The 21,864-nt window shown below is 40.3% G+C and overlaps 1 protein-coding gene across 1 annotated transcript in view; it reads right to left on the bottom strand.

The window, feature by feature from the left end:
- The window catches only part of BAIAP2L1 (BAR/IMD domain containing adaptor protein 2 like 1), a gene marked incomplete at its 3' end in the record, with an annotated part of 84,891 nt that overhangs the window by 26,311 nt on the left and 36,716 nt on the right, over positions 1 to 21,864 (bottom strand). Inside the window, exons 4-5 of the mRNA XM_079718459.1 lie at positions 696 to 757; positions 520 to 591 (exon numbers count right to left, since the gene is read on the bottom strand). Of these exons, the coding sequence (XP_079574585.1) occupies positions 520 to 591; positions 696 to 757 (134 nt within the window). The remainder of the gene's footprint in view (positions 1 to 519; positions 592 to 695; positions 758 to 21,864) is intronic.

The following is a 21,864-nucleotide window of genomic DNA, read 5'->3' as shown; positions in this document are numbered from 1 at the left end:
GTGGCCAAGGAAGCAGCTACTGTGCAGCAGAAAGGCGAGGCAGAAGGAACAAACTGCTGGAATCGACACTGCCGTAGGGCAACAGGGGAGAGACACCACGATGGGACCTGGAGCCCCAGGGAGCCCCAGACGGCGTCCTCCCACATGGCTCACGTCCGCAAGTGCCGGTTTGTGAAAGCAACAGCTGCACTAACGCAGATGCAGGTGTCATCCACATATGCGTGTTCCTTGAAAACAATGTTTTCCAGAAGTGTATGATTCCCTGCAGGATTTCCTGCTATGCTTTTTAGTGAAGATCCCAAGTGTTAGCACGTGGCCCACTCAGCCCAAAGGGACCTTGTCGGTGTTATGCGGCTGTGTACACACTCGACGGCCAGCTCCATACCTGCTGCTGCCAAGTCAGCAGGGGGGGAAGTTGTCCTCGAGCTCAGCCATCAGGCAAGTGCAGCCTTCGCGAGCTGGGCCCCCAGCCCCGGGCCACCTCCACCCACGGGAGGTGGAGCAGAACTAGGTACTCACGTTCATATATTTTACATCAAGCTCTGTCTTCTTCTCCAGCTCATGGATAATCTCCTTATGGAATTTTCTGAACTGTGAACACAAGGAAATGAAAAATTCAGACCAGGTTTGAGACTTGAAGTGAAATAAAATTTAAAAATAAGTATATTTGGTAAATATAAAAACAGTTCACATACATTTTCATCAAGGCTCTCGTTGAGTTTCTTGTGGATACTCGAAATCTCTATGAGAACGTGGCCTGTGGACAAAACCAGGTACGTTAGGGCAAAAAGCCATTACGTGGTTTTTGTAAAGATACAAAGGGAAGTAAAGTGGTGGATGAAGCCCAGTCCCCGGCTGCTCCCAGAGCAGGTGGGCACCAGCCCCGTGGCACTGGGAACACCGGCTGCGCCCTGACAGCGAGGGTAGGTCAGACGGACACAGCTGACAGCAAACTTACTCCACAACACCGTTCGTCAAAAGCTCACCAACTTTGTCTTCAAACTCACGTTGTTCTCTCGCCATTTACTCATTCCCTAAGCTGAATCCTATTTATCTGGTTTAATTGTTAAATTCTCTTACAAGAGATTATCTTGGTCATTATAGTTCTAAAACTATGGGGAACAAATGACTGATTTTCATCGAATCGTGGGTAATCTGATTATCTGTCAGGCATAAAAGATAGAGGTTATTTTCTCTTTCTCATATTAGTTCTCGTATCATTCTGGAAAATCTCAACGCCACGGGAAACTGCAGCAGGGACAGTGTTCTGCCTCGCGTCTCCTGGGGCTACGCCGTTCTCTGAAGTGACTGCACAGAAGAGAATGTTCCGGGACAAAGGAGTGTCGCTCCAAAAAAGCAGCGAGATGACCACTTGATTTGCAAAGCACATGTCTTGTGGCTCGCGGCAGAGCGTGGCCTCCCCGCTTCTAAAGGTGAACAAGAGCCCCACTGCCAACTTCTCTACAGGAATCAAGTGGGTCTGATACCCAAAAACTGGGAGCAAAAGAGTTATTTGGAACCACCACCAAATCATCCCAAACCACAAAACGTGCCGAGCGGACCATCCTACGGTTCGGTGGGCAGATAAAAAGGAGTTCTTTGGGCAAACTGAAAGGCTGTGGATGAGGGAGAATGAAAAGGACGACTATGGTAGACACGGGGGAAGAGGAAAAGATTACTGACTAGACTCTGGCTTCAGCGAGCACCTCTATGCAAATGACTTTAGTAGGCCCAGTTCTGGAAACATCCGAAGACATCTGACATTACAGGGGCAGCCCAGGCTCTTCCCCCATCTTCAGACTCAGAAATTCCGCCTGTCCTGAACACGTCCACCTGGATGTCCCACTAGGTGCCCCGTATTCAGCAGGCCTACAAGTGAACCCCACCCCACCCTCATCTTCTCTAATCCCAGCTCTTGGCTGCCAGCCAGCCGGTCATGAGGGGTCAACACCCCGCCTACGCCCAATGACAAAGACTCATTCCCTTGTGCCATCACTTGGGCACCTCCGGCATGGAACCATGCCTCTTACTCATCCTGCTTCCTTGGGCAACAAATGTGCCAGCCCTCCCTTGCCCAGGAGAGAAGGCACGTGGGGATGACGTGAAGTCAATGTTCGCTCGATGACCTGTTCTAGGAGAGGTGGGCAGGGGTCTCCCCAGGCCCTCTGCCCCACACGTTTACACCTGCTAGTTGGACCTCTTAAGAGGCGCCCTCCTCCTTCAAGCTCTTATTTCTCATGACTCCCAGCTTGTTCTCTTCTGGATCTCCTCCCTCACAGGTGCCAGGGATCTTTCCAATCTCCATGTAGAATGTCACTCCCTCCCATGGGGTCCCAGATAAAACAACTCCTCGGCCTGAAGCCCACCATGAGCAGTGTTGCTTAAAATAACCATGGTGGGTGGTGGGGACAGAGAATCTCCTGGAAGGATATAACCATGTTAATAGGTTATAGGTACATGTAAGTCCCTAAGCACCATGTGATTCTAGGAACATCTGCTGGATAAGCATGAGAGCGAGGGCAGACACGTCCCCAGCACTCATGGTCCACGTGCCAGGGTATCAAGGTACCCATTCTACACCCTCAGTGACACTGACTCCATTTATCCCATAATTCAGTTCTCCTAAAGCTCAACAGGAAACAAATAAACCAGAGTTCTTCACAAAGGAAGCCTTTATATGACCAAGAATATAATTACATTAATATGTCATTTCATATACTGAAATAATCTGAGTTACCTTCACATCTATTTTAAAACCATAACTCCAAGTTGGAGATGAAAAATAAACAACAACAACAAAAACCACTTCAATTAATTGAAAATCAAGCACTCTATCCTGGGCAAATCAGGTCTACTTAAAAAAGAAAAAGGTCTAAAAATAATTTTGCTTAAATCATTCAGAGTGATTCAGGCTAGAAGCAAAGTGTTCACTTTTTTTTTCATGTTGTCATGAACTTAATTTCTACAACCTTATATAACATGGACCTCTGAGAAGCGTGTCAAAAGTATGTGCTTGTGCAGTGCCCTCGGGAACGCCAGCGCTGCTAAAGCCGGCGCTCCGGCCTGAGGGCCCCGGCCACCCGAGCCCCCTCCTCACTCTCCCCCTCCTGTCCACAGTCTCTCCCCGCCCTGCAGGCGCCCAGTGAAAAGGCCCAGTGAAACAGCCCATTCACTCTGTGGGCAGAGACGGAACACCTGACCTTCCCCCCTGTTATTCCTGTCCCTCACAGTTCGTGGAATTTAAATGCCAACCTCATAGCAGCAGCCACTGAGTCCTCAGTCATAAAAAGGATTAAAAAACATCTTTACTGTGATTTTGCAAGCTGCCAAAAGAGTATCTTGAAACAGAAAATGAAAACAGCCTTTATGTTCAATCTACAGAAGTTTATTCTTAACATAGCAAGTGTTACTTTATGTCTGAAATGTGGTATCGCACGTTTTACTCTTAGCCCTGTAACCTACTTTTTCATAAATTACATTTGGGAAGAAAAAAATTTTTGAAACGAGAGGATGCAGTCGAGAAAGCATGGCCCAGATTCTAATGGAGCAGAACTAAGTAAACGCCTAAACAGGAATCAGAGTGTTGATCCCAGAAATTACAGTACCGTATGTACTGGATCAACCATTTCCTTTTTTCCCTTTTAGGTTCTGAGTCAATATTTTGGGAAGAAACTCATAGTAAGTACAGTAATGTAATTCGGTCTGAATAAATTATATTCTTAAATGGCAATATTAAGGGAATTTAAATATTTACAAATTTTTCAAAATCATGAACTTGATACAACTAAAAGTCAATGTCTACCACCAATTTTTCTCTAAAATTCATACAAATAATAGCTACTCGTGGTATCACTCTAATTTTAGGAACTATGAGCAAATATGTCCAACATTTTGGACAATACTGTATGAAGATGAGCACTTAGCCAATAGGCAGTATGGACTTTAAAAGTTAAACAAAAATTTAAAAATATTACTAGTATGAACACAAAGAAAGTTTTCACCTGAAATATAGGTTAGTCATTGGACTATTAATATATTTTCAACTAGATAATTCTTCATCAATTCCCAGTATAAATTTAGAGGAACCAGATGGACACTACTAACAGACTTGAGTAGTACAGAACGTGTAGGCATAAATATTATTTTTCATTTATATTTGATTGTGGATAATCAGAACATTTATTATTTCCAGATAGCACAGAGCAGTGACAGGCGCACACTACTTCCTCCATGTGACTTTGAGTGGAATCAGACAATAAAATGACAAGATGGAAGCCAACCCACTACTGGCCTAAAGTTACACTGTATGGATGAAAGGAAAACTGATAGAAAAAATTTTTTTTCACTGGAAAAAGGATATACTTTTTCTGAGAGTTTTTCAAATACCCAATGTGATGCAGAGAAAATATAATGAAAGTAAAACAAATTACACATAGATGGGATACGTTAGAAAACACAAGTATGTACTCAGGGTCACCAACACTGTTAGCAGAGTCGGAGTAGTACCCACCAACACGTGACCCAGCTTGGAAGGCTTTGCCAGCATCTAAGAATAGCTCCCAATGGCTGTTCCCGAGTCCCTGGATGCAGGTGGAGGTGCTCTTCTCTCGTCAGTATTGAAATTGTGCAAATAAACAATGTGCACATAGGCACAATGCCAAGTCAGTGACAGGGTGGGCATTTCATCCAACGTTCCTCCAAAGTCTAGCTTCTGACTTACCCAATCATAGTTCCACAGTTCTAATTAACACCTTGCATGGAGACTATAATTATTCTACCATTGATCATGATTTATCCCATCTGATGAAAACAAGTGAGACAAACTGAAGTTATACAACAGAATTATATAGTGTTCCAAAGTTCTTTCATTGTCAGAAATGAAAGTAAAGTGCCAAGCAACAATTGACTTTGATAAGAAAAGGTGCATGGTGAAATCTCCAGGGTAGCCAATAAAAGAATAAAGTTCATATAACTATCAAGCTAATAGAGAGGAGAAAAAATAGTCAAAAAGAGGACTAGAGAAGAAATTAACACAGGACAGAGAGTAGAAAGCAAAAGTAATTACACTGGAGGTAAATGGAGTATATAGTTTAATTAAAAGACAAAGATTGTTAGGATTAAAAAAACAACACCCAACTATATTCTGCTTACAAGAAACACACTTAAATACAGAAAGGTTGAGAGTAAAAGGACGGAATCAGATACATGGCAAACACTAACCAAAAGAAAGCTGATGCAGGTACATTAAGACCAAACAAAGAAGACAAAATAGTCAATGAAGGCAAGAAGCATTATTAGAGATAAAGCAGTCATTTCATAATGGCAAAAGGTTCAATTCATCTGGAAGATAGAAAAATTTTGTATTTGTGTGCATCTCAATGTAGTCTCAATGTTTCTAAACCAAAACTGAATTATAAAAAAGAAACAGATAAATCAATAGCCATCATAGGAGATTTTAATTTATCTCTCTTAGTAAACTGATAGAACAAGCAGACAAAAAATCAGTACAGATATAGGTGACTGAATATTGCAATAAATAAACTTGATCTAGTGAACATATAAATACTACTATATAATACATATAAAGAATACATTATCTATATATACCCTGCATATAAAGCTTATCCAATAACTTCATTTTAAAGCAAACACAAAATACTAAAAAGGAACCACAAGAAAGCCTCCCGGTATTTCAGAAAAACTGAAATTATACTTAGAATGTTCTTTAAATGCACCACAATTAAGCTAGAAATCATTAACAAAAAGGTAACTAGAAAATGTCCATATATTGGAAATGAAACAGACTTCTAAATAACCTGTAAGTCAAAGAAGAGAGCACAATGGAAGTTAAAATGATTTTGAAATGAAATGATAAAAGAAAATATAGCATATAAAACATGTAAGATGCAACTAAAGCTGTGGTTACAGGTAATTTTATAGCCTCAAAATGTATATATTAGAAAAAAATGAGTGAAAAATCAATGCTCTAAGCACCCATTTCAAGAATTTAATGAAATACTACCCAATAATAAAAAGAAATGAACTAGACATAAAAATATGGATGAATTTCAAACACATTATGCTCAATGAAAGTTACATACTGTATGATTCCATTTATAAAACATTCCAGAAAAGGCAAAACTGACAGTTATCTGATAAATAAATCTGCTTACCCTATTACCCAGCAATTCTACTCCTAGATATTTTTCCCAAGAGAAATGAGTGCATTTGTTCACCAAGACATGTACAAGAATGTTCACAGCAGTTTTATTCATCATATCTCCAAGCTAAAAACAACCCAAATATCCATCAACATAAGAATGGATAAATTGTGGAATACTCACTCACACAATGGAGGAGCAGGGAGACCTCAAACTGTATATAAATTCCCCTCAAATCCTTGACTAACACTTAAATTGCACATGCTCAGGGTGAGACTAGGAAATGCAGCAAAAGCAACAGTTGGAAGGTTGGAAAGCTTAGCGGATGTTCTCAGGATACACAGTGTTGGGAATACAGAGTTTGGAATTCAAGGTCTGGTAAACACCACAGGCTTCCCACTGAAATTGAGAAGGGCTATACCTTAAGAATGAGGACTAAGTCACAGGACTAAGGGCAAAACCAAAATAGATCCACCAGAAAAAAGTCCAAAATTAAGCCTCCACAAAGTCAGGTGATTCATCAGTAACTTAACTGTCTGCTAGAATAGAACTCCACACTCTTAAGAGGAGGGTAACAGAATCCAAAGTCTCTACAATATTTTACCACAATATACAGAATAGGAAAAAAAAAAAAATCAGTAGACAGGGTGAATGGTAAAACTACAAACAAACTCTGAACTCTTTTTCCCAAGAGTTAGTATGGTCATTTTTTGGTATTTAAAATATATTTCATAACTCTAATAATAGTTAAGTTTATAACTTATAATAAAATATATTAACATATAATATAAATTTATAATATAAAATTATAAATTTATAAAATTTCTAATAATTCCAAAGCTATTTTAGATGTATTATAGGATTGAGAAAGTGTGTAAATATGTTGATGTTACCGGGAGCCAGGGTTCTCAAACATTTCCAAAGTATGTAAGTGTAAGTGCATTTGCTCATTTGTGTATGAATATATGTGTGTGTATGTATATATATATACACACATGTCTATTTTTGTGTGTGTATGTACACAATATAAGCTATACACATGTATATATTTCCTAGCTCTGTTGGCTGAAAGGACGCAGATAACATCTCAATAGCAATGAGCACACCTAGTACCCAAATCTTGGTTTCTAAAATCATTCCCCACTAAGGGGAAGCAACACTCCTCAGAAAAATGGCTATGGATTCCACAGCTGAGGCGTAAAAGGACAAGATGAGCCCAGAACACACTGTTATGCAAAAGAGTAAGGAAGTGCACAGGAATGAATGAATGAATGAGTAAAAGAGTCAGCTCAAAAGAGCTCCTATAGGCCAAACATGGGAGAGTTTGAGCACCGAAATAAGAACAGTAATATATTATAAATCATTGAAAAATTCGTAGAATCCATGAGACCATAGCAATAATAAATAGATACATTTAAAAAGAAAGAAATGAGGGAGAAGGGAGGGCTCCTGCTAAAAGTAGAATGCCAAGTGCCAACTGGTCAGTATGAAGGGAATGTTAGAGCTGGAAAATCATCACAGTAGAGTTTGCAACCATCACAGAAAAGACTGGTTCGGGCAAAAATCATTAATAGGTGCTAAATTTAGGATACAAATGTTGATAAGGAATAAGATATTTACATAGTCTGAAAGTAGCAACAGAAAAAAAAAGCAAGTGTACATTGGAGAGATCAGACAACACCTTCACTGGACAGTCAAAAATAATGCCACAAATGAGAGGCAGGTAACACTGTGTGTCCAAATTGATATTCTGAGCACAATTTGCCTTAGATAGCATTCATATAACCTGAATCTAATCATGAAGACCTGGCATTTGAGAGTTATTATCTTGCGTTCCTGACTATTCATCCCCTTTTAGGGTTTCTGATACAGGGCTATCTCATGCTAGTTCTTTATTGCCAACATTAAATTTATTTGCTTACTGTTGGAGAAGAATAAAATGATTTCATCCTTCTCTGATGGTTCATCCAGTACTAGCCGACAAAGGTAAGGAAGAGATGAAGAGGTCTGTTGTCAGGAGAAATAACATCAATGTTCTACTTATTTAATAGTAAGACCTCTGAAAACCTCGATTTTAGAAAATAGTAGAAATGGCCAAAGATCTGAAAGTGACAAGTCCTCTGAGCCAAACAAAAGTTGTAACCACAAACCTAAACACCACCCCTGCCCCCAACCCCACCAGAGTGGAGTCCCTTTTAGACACAGAACGAACAGAACTTACTTTTATATAAAAGTCTAGAACAGATTGCCTAAAGGATGTCGGTTTTTCATAATAAGAGGCCAGCAGCTACTGATGATGTCTTAGTGATAGAACACAAGATCTTTAGGAAGAAGAGCTCATGAAGAAGATGAAAGGCTGGTAAAGGAGTCTGGAAAGGGCCAGGGTACTGTGAAAGCTAAAAGACTGAAGCATCTTCAGAAAGTGGGGTCCTCTGGACTGTCATCACCCACAGAGAACTCAAGGGACACGAAGACTGGGCAAAGGTCAGAGTCTGCAATAAGTTACAATGGTGCCAGACAAGCCTCTTAGCTGTGCACACCTGGGAAGTTACTTAACCTCTCTCCAGGTAATCTCACCTGTCTGGTGGTAACTAGAATACTTACTTCACAGGCTTGGGTGAGTGTGATACTTTCCTGTGAGTTGAAGAGAAATACTGGCTGGTAAGGTGTGTGCGTCCAGACAGAAGTAGCAAATTAGTTCAATAATGCATGATATACGCCAACAGCATGGGGCCCACACTCCTCAACACGCCATTTTCTGGGTGAGTACTTGTTTTCTAGAAATAAAATCCACATACTAGGTTGTCAACTTGTAACTAGTCACCGTGTTTCATTATTTTTTGCTCCTTATACATATACATCTATATATTCTTTAGTATGCTTTATTGTACTATGTTTAAAATGCTTCGGAATAACTCTTAAAACTTACAGAATGAGAGAAACAGACACCAACCTCTGCTAAACTCATCTCCTCCCTCCCCACCCTCCATTCCCAGGGTCCCCAAAGGAAAAACTGCTACTCTCCTACTACCAAACAGAACACAGTTAGAGAATACACTCTGCTTTCCTCCACCTCACAGCCTTTACAGTACTGTAGTTAAACAGTATCTATCAGGATTGATCCACGATGAGAAGAGGTACATCTGACCACTGCAGGTTAGAATGAATTGCAAGGGCACTTCTGGTTTCTGCTCCAACGTGTAAAAAGCCTGGAAGTCGTCACTCCCTTACTTACAACAAGAAACAAGCTAAACAAACTGAAAAACAACTCTTAGATTCATCAGAGAATTAAGTTCACAGGCTGATGTGGAAAATCAGAGTTTGCCAGGAGCAGAGACTGATGCTGGAGCCATGGCTGCCAGGAACCCAAACGGTAACTGAGGCTTTGCTGGAGGCTCAGTGTGGACCAGCTTGGGAGTTAAAAACAACAGGCGGCTCACATTTTCATGAGTTTTATCTGTAGGAGGCATCCTTGCCACCAGGTTTTTATTGTTAGGAATGGAGAAAATTCCTCTGGGGCTTCTGGCAGGGGGAGGGAGAAAACGACCATTTTGAAATCTGCCCAGAGTTGTTCTGTTCTTGTTTTGTTCTGTGTAAGGAAGGCTAGCCCTCCAGGGAAACACTTTTCATCAGCTTTATCTGATCTGGGGAAAGACAACTAGCTACCTGCAGCCCCTCTAGCCTCCCTGTCTCAAGTAAGGGGAGGGGAAAAAAGGCTAAGAAATTCTTCCGAAGGTCATATCCCAGATACTGTGGCCCACTGTAAAAACCAAAAATACCCAACAAAACAATGGAGATTTAAACGTGAGATTATAGAATGGTCCCCTTCTCCAATACTTTACCACCACATCACCCATCAACAGGATTCCAGGATAATAACAGTGGATTATAACTGACACTCCATTTAGAAGGATTTTCAAAAGAAACCCAAAGACAACAGGGGAGACAAAGACAATGGAGAAAGGATAGTCCTTTCAACAAAGGATGCTAAACAACTAGACATCCACTTGCAATGAATCTAGACACTGACCTTATACTTTTCACAAAAAGCAACTGAAAATGGAACATACACCTAAATGTAAAATGCAAAACTATAAAACTTTTAGAAGATAACACCAGAGAAAATACACATGACTTTGGTTTAGCAATGAGTTTTTAGGTATAATGCCAAAAGCATGATCCATGAAAGAAAAAAAACTGGTTAAGTTGGACTTCATTAAAATTACAAACTTATGCTCTACAAAAAACACTGCTAATAGAATGAAAAGACAAGCCACAGATTGGGAGAAAATATTTGCAACACACATATCTGATAAAGGACTTGTATCCAAAATACATGTAAAAAATATATAAAGACAGCTTAAAGCTCAACCACAAGAAAACAAACTCAGTTAAAATGTAAGATATACAGGGCTTCCCTGGTGGCACAGTGGTTGAGAATCTGCCTGCTAATGCAGGGGACACGGGTTCGAGCCCTGGTCTGGGAGGATCCCATATGCCGCGGAGCAACTAGGCCCGTGAGCCACAACTACTGAGCCTGCGTGTCTGGAGCCTGTACTCCGCAACAAGAGAGGCCGCGATAGTGAGAGGCCCGTGCACTGCAATGAAGAGTGGCCCCCACTTGCCACAACTAGAGAAAGCCCTCGCACAGAAACGAAGACCCAACACAGCAAAAATTAATTAATTAATTAATTAACTCCTACCTCCAACATCTAAAAAAAAAAAAAAACTATAGAAAAAAAAGAAAAATGTAAGATATACAGATGGCCAATAAGCATATGAAAAGACAATCCATATCATATGATTAGGGAACTGCAAATTAAAACAACAAGATACCACCATACACCTATCAGAATGGCTATAATCCAGAAAACTGACAACACCAAATGCTGAAGTGGAGCAAGAGGAACTCTCATTCATTACGGGTGGGAATGCAAAATGGTACAGTCACTTCTCAAGATAGTCTGGCAGTTTCTTACAAAGGTAAACAGTCTTATTTGATCTAGCAATTGTGCTCCTAGGTGTTTACCCAAATGACTAGAAATATTATACCTATGGAAAAACCTGTACAGTATATGAATGCCTATAGCATCTTTATTTATATTGCCAAACCCTGGAAACAACCCAGATGAGTGGATAAACAAACTGTGGTACATCTGTACAACTGAATATTAACCAGGGATTAAAAAGAAACCAGCTATTAAACCACAAAAAGACATGAAGGGAGTTTAAAGGTATGTCATTTAGTGAAAGAAGTCAGTCTGAAAAGGCTGCATAGTACACAATTCCAACTAAATGACATTCTGGAGAAGGCAAAACTATAAAAACAGTAAAAAGATCGGTGACTGCCAAGGACTGGTGGGGGAGGGTGGCTGTTTATACATTTGTCAACCTCATAGAACCCCAATATAAACTATGATCTTTAGTTAATAATAATATACCAATACTGGTTCATCATTTGTAACAAATGTACCACACCAATGCAAGATGTTAAAAACGGGAAACAGTGAGTGGGGGAGAGAGTGTGTGTGAGAACTGTATGAGATCTATTCAATTTTGTATAAACCTAAAACTGCTCTAAAAACTAAAGTCTATTAATTAAAAATAAATTCACAGCAGTCATCTGGAACCTGCAGTGATTAGGAACCAGTGCACTGCTTGGAGGAACACACACGTAGTGTCTGAACATTTCTGGCAGTTACACATGGAAGAGAACTTGATCTTCTGATTCCGTTACCTATGTGACCCCCAGTGCCTGCCTGGAACACACTGGCCTTAAAAGTCTGGTTGTTAATGAATATACTGAACACACAAATGAAAGGGTGACTGCAGTGAAGCATGGAAGTTCAGTGATTGCAAGAGAAGAAAACCAGCAAAAGCTGGACCTATCAGAAAGTGGCATCTGTAGTGTTTGATTTTATCGGTACGAATATATTGATTACAGAAATGCCTATAGGAAAAGTGAGTTTTGTGGAACCCAAATGCCTGTTCCCTAACGTGTGAGCGCTGGGCATCCATCTGCAGCCACAGCAGAGCCAGTTGGCTCCAGGTGGGGCTGTTTCCATCCTCAGGGCTCCAGGAGCAAGTTCCTGTCATCTTTTGTTTCCTATCACCAAGATTTAGTAACACTGAGGTCCAGTATCAGAGGCTTCTGAGTCACAAACAAGATAATTAAAAAAAAAAAAAAACAAGAGACATATTTGTTTATAAAATTTTCATTTTGCCAAGCAAGAAGCTACAATCCCAGACTCTGTGGATTCAGTGCTGGACACCTGGCAATCCGAGTTGTGAGGATTAAGTGCCTAACAAGTGGAATGTGCTAAGAGCAAGACACACACTAGACACTTAGTGTTTGATTCCTTCCAGCTTCCTGATAAAAAGTGGGAGAGGAAGGGAGAGACGAGGGAGAAGGGAGGAAGCTGGCATAAACTACTTATTTTGGAAGTTTAGCAATAGAAGAAAAGTGAATTAAGAAGGTAGCTAGAAAAAGAAACATTAAAACATTTTTTCTTTTTTAAGAAACATTTTCTTTTTCTAAATAAGGTCTGAAAAGGAAAAAATGGAAACTAATAAACCCCACATGACTGACACACTGAATTAAATTTAAGCCTATGTAAGAATGCTTTTAAAAATAAAATATTACTATTATCCCAACAACAGGACTTAAATCTCAATGGGAATTATCACTAGAAAACCTTCTGGATATTTTAAAATCAAGTCTTTTCAGTTAGGTATAGAGCAAATGCAATCCCACAATATCAGCGATCTAGTCTTCTCAATACCTAAGGTAATACCTAGTAGAGATGTCCTCTCAGAAAATTATAACCAAGTATCATGTCAAGGAGGGTGGAGATTCGGGGCTTAGGTGATAATTCTGTCATTAGATTGATTCAGGAAGCAAACTGAATGTTTATTATCCACTTCATTTTTGATTAGCAATTAAACTAATTTAGCCTACCTGCTACACATAAGTGCTGTCAAGTTAAACAAAGTACAGGATTTGCAATGAAAATATTTCCCAAGTTGGATTTTAATGTACTACTCTTATTTTAGCTAAAAGAATAATGTGAATTTGTTCAAGTGTATCAATTATATCACACAAATAACTTATCAATTTTGCATCCATATACAGATTATAAGCAGTTGTCTTCTTTACATGTGAATGTAAAATACAGCATTAAAAGATTAAAAGTTTTCTATAAGTTATTACATCAAGTGAGGTAAATTAACATTAATTATTTATTCTCCTTTTTCATTGATTAGTAGTTTAAGGTTAAAATACAACCATTTTGATGCCAACAAAAATGAGAGCAGGTGCGCATTATCAATAATGAATGAAGCTGACAACCAGTTAGTCTTATGGAATCACTAATTAACTGCACGCATTTTCATTGAAGCTTGAAAAATGCTACATCTGAAAAAATTTTAAGTTCTTTAAAATTATTAAAACAGGACCCCAAATGCAAAGATGAGGACAATACACAGGTAGAGGAGGCACTAAGAGACAGTTTCCGTCCAGTAGTACTGAGTAAAACCATATTAAATTTTCAAGTGAAGAAATTTTTCAAAAGACTACGGTTTTTTGTTGTTTTCTTTTAAGGCAACCAGTTCTAATTAGGCAAGTTTAAAAACACAAAATAAAACTGGGCTACTGCTCCCAACTTTTGGATGGAAAGCCATTAATCTAAAACCATACTCCCCATGTGGATGTTGGTCAGTCCTATTGTGACGTGAATTTAAGGGAGATTCCACAAAATCCAGAATCCATTTCCTTATATCTCTTACTCCGAAGGGACAACTGAGCAAACAGGATAACTTGGTGCTTTCACAGTTCAAAAGTATTCCTCACCTTCTTCTCCTTCAGACGGGAAGATGACAACTGTATGATCCTCACGGACAGCTTACAGGTGTCAAGTCCTTGCCTCGTGCCAAGCACGGTGCGAGCTGCCTTACAGAAATGGCCTCATTTAGTCCTCACAGCCCAAGAAGAAGTAGCTCTATTACCTCACGGTACAGAAGGGGAAGCTGAGACTTTGAGAGGTTAGATGATTTTTCCCCAAATTACACAAGTACTAAAGGTGGTGGGGCTGGAATTTGAACTCATGTCCGACCCAGAGTCTGTGCTCTTAACTACTTTGCATCCTCACTCAAATATGCAAAAGGAATTAGATTTTCCCTACCGGGTACCCTAGGACAGAATGATGCCCAGTACGTGTGAATTACAGGGACAGGCATGTGTACCCAACATCCACCAGGACACTTTAATTATTAGGGCTGTTTTAAAATGGAATAGGCTACCTCTGGTGGGGGTGGTGCAGTATCACAGAGGCACAGACGCACCGGGTGAGGGCTGGCCTGGTCGCTTGAAGCCATTTCAGCTCAATGTTTGGTTTGTGCAGGAAGTAAAACCCAAGTAGTAGGACTGAATCCCCAAGGCAGCCCATGACAATCAGCCTCCCCACACCTGTCACAGCCCAAACACACCACACACACAGGCCCTAACTCCAAGTCAAACAGAGTGGTCGATGGCCACCTTGCCTGATGCACCTAAACTTTTGAAGCAAACTAATAAAATGCTTTAGGAAAGGAACTAGGGAGGCATAAAAAGATGACGATCCACTGCAAAGGGCAGAGAACCCCACAGCCTCCAGTACAGCTACACTGGGGAAGAGTGCTCAGAAAAGGGCTGGGCTGCCAGCCCGACTGGCACGTTCCTGTGGCTCTGAGGCTTTATGTGGGGTGGGGAGGGCTGGTCCCTGCATTCCTGGTTCATCTGTATGATGGACATGTAAACAAACAGCCCCCGATATGACCTGGCGAGAATCAAATGAGAACACAGAGGTGAAGCATCTGACTCGCTGTGATGCTTATAACTGTTGGTTTCCTTGCGACTGAGGGAAGCCACAGGGCACACTGCACGAGCGAAAGAGGGCCTGTCTTGCCCACAGGGATAAAAAGCTACTCGTTCAATGAACTCCGGACCCACGTTTCCAGCTGCTGCCTCAACATTTCCGCTTGGTCTAACAGGCATCCCAAACCTAAGACATCTACGAACAAACCCTGACCCCTCATCCACCACACCCCCTCACAGCTAGCGGCCAGTGCACAGCAAGCCCACTGCCTCTTCCTTCAATCCCAGGCCGACCCAGCGTTCTGGCTCACCTGCACTGGGACAACAGCCTCCCAGCCCGTGTCCCTGCTCCCACCCTTCTACAGCCTATTCTTTGAGCAGAGCCAGGAAGAACCTTGCCACTCCGGAGTCCAAAGCCCTCAGAAGCCCCTCACCCTCACCTCAGGTCAAAAGGCAACGTTCTTACCATGACCCACAAGGCCCCACGGGGCCTGGTCCCACCCGCGCAGCCCACCTCCAGCCCTCATCCCCTCCCTCCCCCCATCCTGAACTGCACCTCAACCGACCGGCTTCCCAACTGGGACCCAAGCTCACCAGGCCTCAGGAACGCTGCACTTGCCGGCCTCCACGGAACGGTCTCCTGGGACATCCGCTCTCCCTCCTGACTGCACGTCCCTGAACGCCCCACCCAAACCAGCTGCGCTCACCCCTTTCCTCCATCAGTGGCCCCTCGCCTCATTACTGCCTGGCAAATTAGACCTGTTTACCACCCACTAGAACGCAAGTTCCCAAGAGCAGGGACTTCCATGTATTGATTTATCCCTAAGTGATCAGAACAACGCCTAGCAGAGATGCTCACTGAATGGAGCATACTGTTACTTAAATGAGGAAAGAAAAACTACTGTAATCCCTTGATTACTGAATATTTGGTTTTATGTGCTTTTCAGAAAACCATAGAAGGACTTTTCTGTTTAGTTAAAGGACAATTTTTCACAAGAGCAAAGAAGAACAAACCCTGTACTCATCCCGCTACCACAATGCTCACCCTCCTCCCCAGCACTGGGACTCCACCTCCGTGCCAACAGAGGAAAAGTTAAAGAAGTGAAATGTAGGCAGCCATCAAAATGATGAGTAAATGGATTACTTATGAATTCAAAGAAATATGTGTGGAATGTTAAGTTAAAAAAGCAGTGCCCCCTCAATGTTCACAGCAGCACTCTTTACAATGGCCAAGACATGGAAACAACCTAAGTGTCCATCGACAGATGAATGGATAAAGAAGATGTGGTATATATCAAGATATACAACGGAATATTACTCCACCATAAAAAAAAGGAATGAAACAATGCCATTTGCAGCAACATGGATGAACCTAGAGATTATCATACTAAGTTAAGGAAGTCACACAAATATCATAGGATATCACTTATATGTAGAATCTAAAAAAAATGATACAAATGAATTTATTTAAAAAACAGAAATAAGACTACTGACATAGAAAACAAATTTATGGTTACCAAAGGGGAAAGCAGGGAGAGGGATAAACTAGTAGTCTGGGATTAGCAGATACAAACTACTATATATAAAATATAGGTACTACTGTATATAGCACACGGAACTATATTCAATATCTTGTAATAAACTATAATGGAAAAGAATCTGAAAAAGAATATATATATATGACTGAATCACTTTGCTGTAACCACAAACTAATGCAACATTATAAATCAACTATACTTTGATTAAAAAAAAAAAGCAGTGCCCAAGATAGTTTATATAGCCACGGGTTTTAATTATTTTAAAACAGACATTTTAAAATAATAAGGAAAGAAACTCTTTCTTAGGTTCATTTTTCAGTAAAAGTATTAATTTTTTAAATATTTGAAGTGTATTTTAATACTCATTATAAAACAAGTTCTAAACTTCCTAGAGGATTCATAAGTTGTTTTAAAATATTAATACGAAGTGGAAAGTTGGGCAGGATTGAGTAGAGAATAAAAGTGAGATAATATTAAAACATTTATTCATATATATATGAAGAGAAAAAAGAAACCTTAGTATGTCACAAGTTTCTACTGTTATAAAAATGGAAGCTGCTATCAGCTATGGCTTTGAGTTATAAATACCCGAGACATATACACATATCAGCTTCACTGCACTCAAGAGTTACAGGAATAGACTTATTCTGGACACTAAGAGTCCAGTTTTTAGTTGTAAAGAGCGTGCCATTTAATTTGCCTTTTTAGTCATCTCATAATTTTTTATCTTTGAACTCATGTTCCTAAAATATTAGTCAGCTTTTAATAATGCAAAACCTTTTAGTCCTAATAATACTCTTACTTCAATTTGAAATGAGACATACAAACACAGAATCTGTAGCCTATCACTCAAAGTAATAAGGCTCCAATTCTAACCTACACTCATGACCCTCTCCATGAACCCTGAATCCCAGGCAAACTGAAATATCCCCTGTCCCTTCCACCTGCTCCCTCCACCAGAAACCACCCCCTTCCTACTCAGGATTACAGCACCCCCTGACTCAGTCTGCCTCGACCTCCTCCACCTGCATGTGGGTGTGACTGCCTCCTCCCATGAAGTCCTGTAGCCTTTGTACCTTTTACTCTTGCACTGGGCCCTGTATTAAAGGTATGTATGTATATATTCTCATAATCTCCCTTACTAAGCTGTAGATACCCTGAAGGTGGGGACCAAGTTTATTAATGCTGTAAATGACAGTCATGGTTTCAAGAAAGCCCAGAAAAACCTGATTCATAGAGTTAGAATGCAAGAGCCCAACACCTTTACCTGATACACTCATTTAGTCCATCAACAAACATTTCTAAGCTCATCCTAGAGCTTACTTCTCACTGAAAGTTTCACTTAGCAGGGCAGTGGTGGCACATCTGTTTTAACTGCTGCCATCTCCCCCTCTGGAACCTCCCTAGAGCAGACACTGCTAAAGGACCATCAGGATACCTCCCCCAGCCTCAGAATCCTTCTTGAGACATTGCTGCAAGCACAGCTGTTCATAGCTCCTTTGCAGGTTTTATAGGAGGACTTGTCCCAAGGCCATTTTCTATACTGAACCAAATGCCGGCTTCCTGTCACTTCCTCCCACTGGATTTCAGGAACAATACACGAGCGACTACACCCTTCTGTTGCACACCCTGTCTTCCAGATTTTAAAGACTACTTTTGTAATTTGTTCCCTGTGTAGAAATCCAACTTTTGTGGGGTCCTCTTTAAGGAGTACAAAATCACAAATTCAAAATTAAGTACAAGGTTTTAAAAGATGTCGTGAAACTGAGAGGCCTTAAAGCTTAAACTCGGAGTCTGTGGGAAACCCTGCACTCGCCATGGAATCAACCAACTGGAATTTAAACCCCAGCTTCACTCCTAACTACTTGTGTGAAGTTAGACAAGTTATTTAACCTAAGTTTTCGTTTTCTTGTTTATAAAATGGGAATGATATCTCCTTCCTCAGAGGACTGCTGTGAGAATTACATGAGACTCTTGAATTTTGTATTTCCATTAACGCCAACAAAATTCATTAAAGTTTTTTTTATATTGAAGTATAATTAACATATCATATTGTATTAGTTTCAGGTGTACAAAATGATACAATGTTTGTATACACTGCAAAACAATCACTACAAGAAGTCGTTACCACCTGTTACCATATGTTACCAAAACATTTTGTGTGTGTGTGATGAGAATTTTTAAGTTATACTCTCTTGGCAACTTTCAAATATGCACTACAATATTATCGACTATAGTCATCATGCTGTACATTACATCCCAATGACTTACTTATTTTATAACTGGAAGTGTGCACCTCAAAATTCATTTACTGTGTAATTCATTCTGAGTCGGGCAGAGCCAACTAAAACCCTTCACAGGGGCTGGGAAATGTGTACCACTAGCCTCTTGAATCATTACAGTGTCTATTATATTGTTTTTAGTATGAATTAATTAGGATATCCCATATATTGGGGACTTCTCAGAAGTGGCATACTTATTTTTGAGGGGTTTTTTTGGTGGTAGAATACACATAAACCTAAATTTACCAATAGTGACATTTAGTACATTCACAATGCTGTACAACCATCAACACTATCCAGTTCAAAAATTTCACTACCTGAAAAGGAAACCCTGTACCCATCAAGTAGTTATTCCCCATTCTCCCCTCTCCCCAGCCCCTGGCAACCACCAATCTGCTTTTTGTCTCTTACGAATTTGCTCTAGAACTTTTGTATGAATGGAATCTTACAATATGTGGCCTTTTAATCTGGCTTCTGTCACTTGGCATGTTTTCAAGGTTCATCCATGTTGTAGCATGTGTCAGTACTTCATTCTTTATGACTGAATAACACCCTACAGTATGGATATACCATATTTTGTTTAGCAGTTCATCAGCTGCTGGACATTTGGGTTGTTTCCACCTTGTGCCTGCTGGGAATAATGCTAAGATTTTGTATGGGCATTTCTCTTGAGGAGACATCTAAGGAATGGAATTGCCGGGTCATAAGGTAAACTGTATCTTGAGGAACTGACAGACTCTTTTCAATGCAGCTACTCCATTTTACATTCCCACCAGCAATGCACAAGGGTTCCCATTTCTCTACATCTCTGCCAACACATGCTATCATCTCTTTAATTACAGCTGCTGCGAGGTGTGAAGTGGTATCTCATTGTGGTTATGATGTGCAAATCCCTAATGGCTAATGGTGTTGACCAGCTTTTCATGTGCTCCTTTGTCATCCTTACTTTTTTTTTTTCCTTCAATTGAGGGATAGCTGATTTACACTGGCATCCTTACTTTTAATAATTTTGTTAAGGCCTCCAGACCAGGAAAGAGTACCTGAGGAAGTGCATCTACTTCCAAGTGGCTGAAGACCAAAAACATTCAGAACCCCACGTGCGCTAACAAATCTACCACGTCCCCCCCGCCAAGGCTGTCATTCTCCTCCGCAGCATGCCCGTGTGCTTGGGAACATGTGGCTGGCAGGGTCAAGGCAGGCCTCACCGCACCACGATTCTAACTACACCTGTCTCTGCCGTGTCCCTCTCCCTTTAACTTCGCTGTCCTCCCCCCTCAACCTACTGCAGGGGCCATACCCTTTGCTGTGTCTGGTGCCTCTGACCAGAGCCACTCTTTCTTGCTGTGAAGTCCCTTCCCCTATTTGTGTGTTAGAACTTTGTGTTTTTGTTTGACTCCTAATTTCAGGCCCAGCAAAGCACCATGAATAGAGTAAGACACCCGCAGGCATTTGTGAGAGGATGTGGGTAGCTCTCGCGAATGACGACAGAGGCGGTCACGAGGCAGAGCCCCCAGGCCCCTGCCTCGTGGAGGCCTGGACAGTTGCTGTGGCCCCCTGACCGCTGTTCTTTGGCCACGGCTGAGAGCCTGAGAATAAGGAGTCCTATCATCTCCCCATCTGGAGTCGACAGGACACATGATATCCTTTGAGGAGAAAAAGACCAATTTAAATAATTGTGAAAACTGGGTCTAAACAAGATAATTTTCCCTTCACACACTTCAAAATTCAAAGATTTAAGAGAACGGGCAAGTATCATAAAGTGCATTGAAAAATAGGTAATGACATTCAGGATGTGCCCATCATGCCGTCAGGAAGCATTAAATGTTAAAATGACTCATCTTGATTTGACATCTTAGCTTTTATACCTGTAGTTTTTACTAATTATAATACATCATCTGCACATATGGTTACTTCAAAGCTGGGAGAAGGAATGCTTTTCTTATAATAACTTCTGTAGGGAGGGACAATTTACAACACAGAACATCCTCTCACAGTTTTAGAAATTTATATATACTTATACCAATGTGCCTAGATGATATATGGACTTATATGGTATGTGCTTATATAGATGTTATAAATTATACATTTATAAATTATAAGCCTATCTTTCTCTACAGTTAGATCTTTTTTTTTGCTCCCAAAGAGGAGCAAATGAAAATTGAAATGGCAAGTCATTTGCAAAGTTGGAATAAATGGTCATGTAATCAATGCTCCTAATACAAAATACAAACTCTTGATTATATCTGATAAAAACACAAAATACAGAATCATACTCACATGATGAATCAGTTTCAGACTATATGATGGTTCACTATTTAACACAACCTTTTATCTGCTGAACTATAATGGACAGGACAATCTGACTGCCATAAAATAAATCATATCAGAAAAAGCCCATCTTTTCGACATGTAGAAAATTAAATCAGCGTAACAGGCCACGCGGCTGGTAGACTACCTGGGCTCAAATTAACCAGCCGTTAACCAGCTGGGTGACTTTGGCAAGTTATTTAACTCTCTTTGAACCCCAGTTTCCTCATCTGTAAAATGAAAATAATAATAACAATAGTACCCACACTTCAGAAGAGCTATCACGATGAGTACAGGAGTTAATATGCATACATCAGGTACAATGTTAAGGAAATAAAATAAATTCCCTACTAACTGTTTCCTATTTTTGCGGAAAGGATTTTAATCTCTTTAAAGTGAGCCTCACCTGCAACTAAAAGATAAATGGTTTTGGTCAATAACAACTGCTTTGACTCAACTTAGCTCTCTCATTGACTCTGGCATGAATTCTTTAATTTTATCTAGACCTTAGGAATCTATCTATGATATTTCTGTGAATGAATAACATTAAAAAAATATTTCAGGTATTTTTTTTCTGCTCTTATTTTTAAGACCCAAGACTGTCAGGTTGGATTTTGAGTGTCAACAAGACAAAACTGTAATAAATATATTTTTTTAATTGCATGATCAATAAACATTCTATCAATAACAAAAGAAAACTTATGATTTTCTAGGTTCCCTGATGG

The sequence above is a fragment of the Hyperoodon ampullatus genome, assembly GCF_949752795.1.
Source record: "Hyperoodon ampullatus genome assembly, chromosome: 14".
Classification (NCBI taxonomy): domain Eukaryota; kingdom Metazoa; phylum Chordata; class Mammalia; order Artiodactyla; family Ziphiidae; genus Hyperoodon; species Hyperoodon ampullatus.
This window is presented reverse-complemented; position numbering and strand designations above follow the sequence as displayed.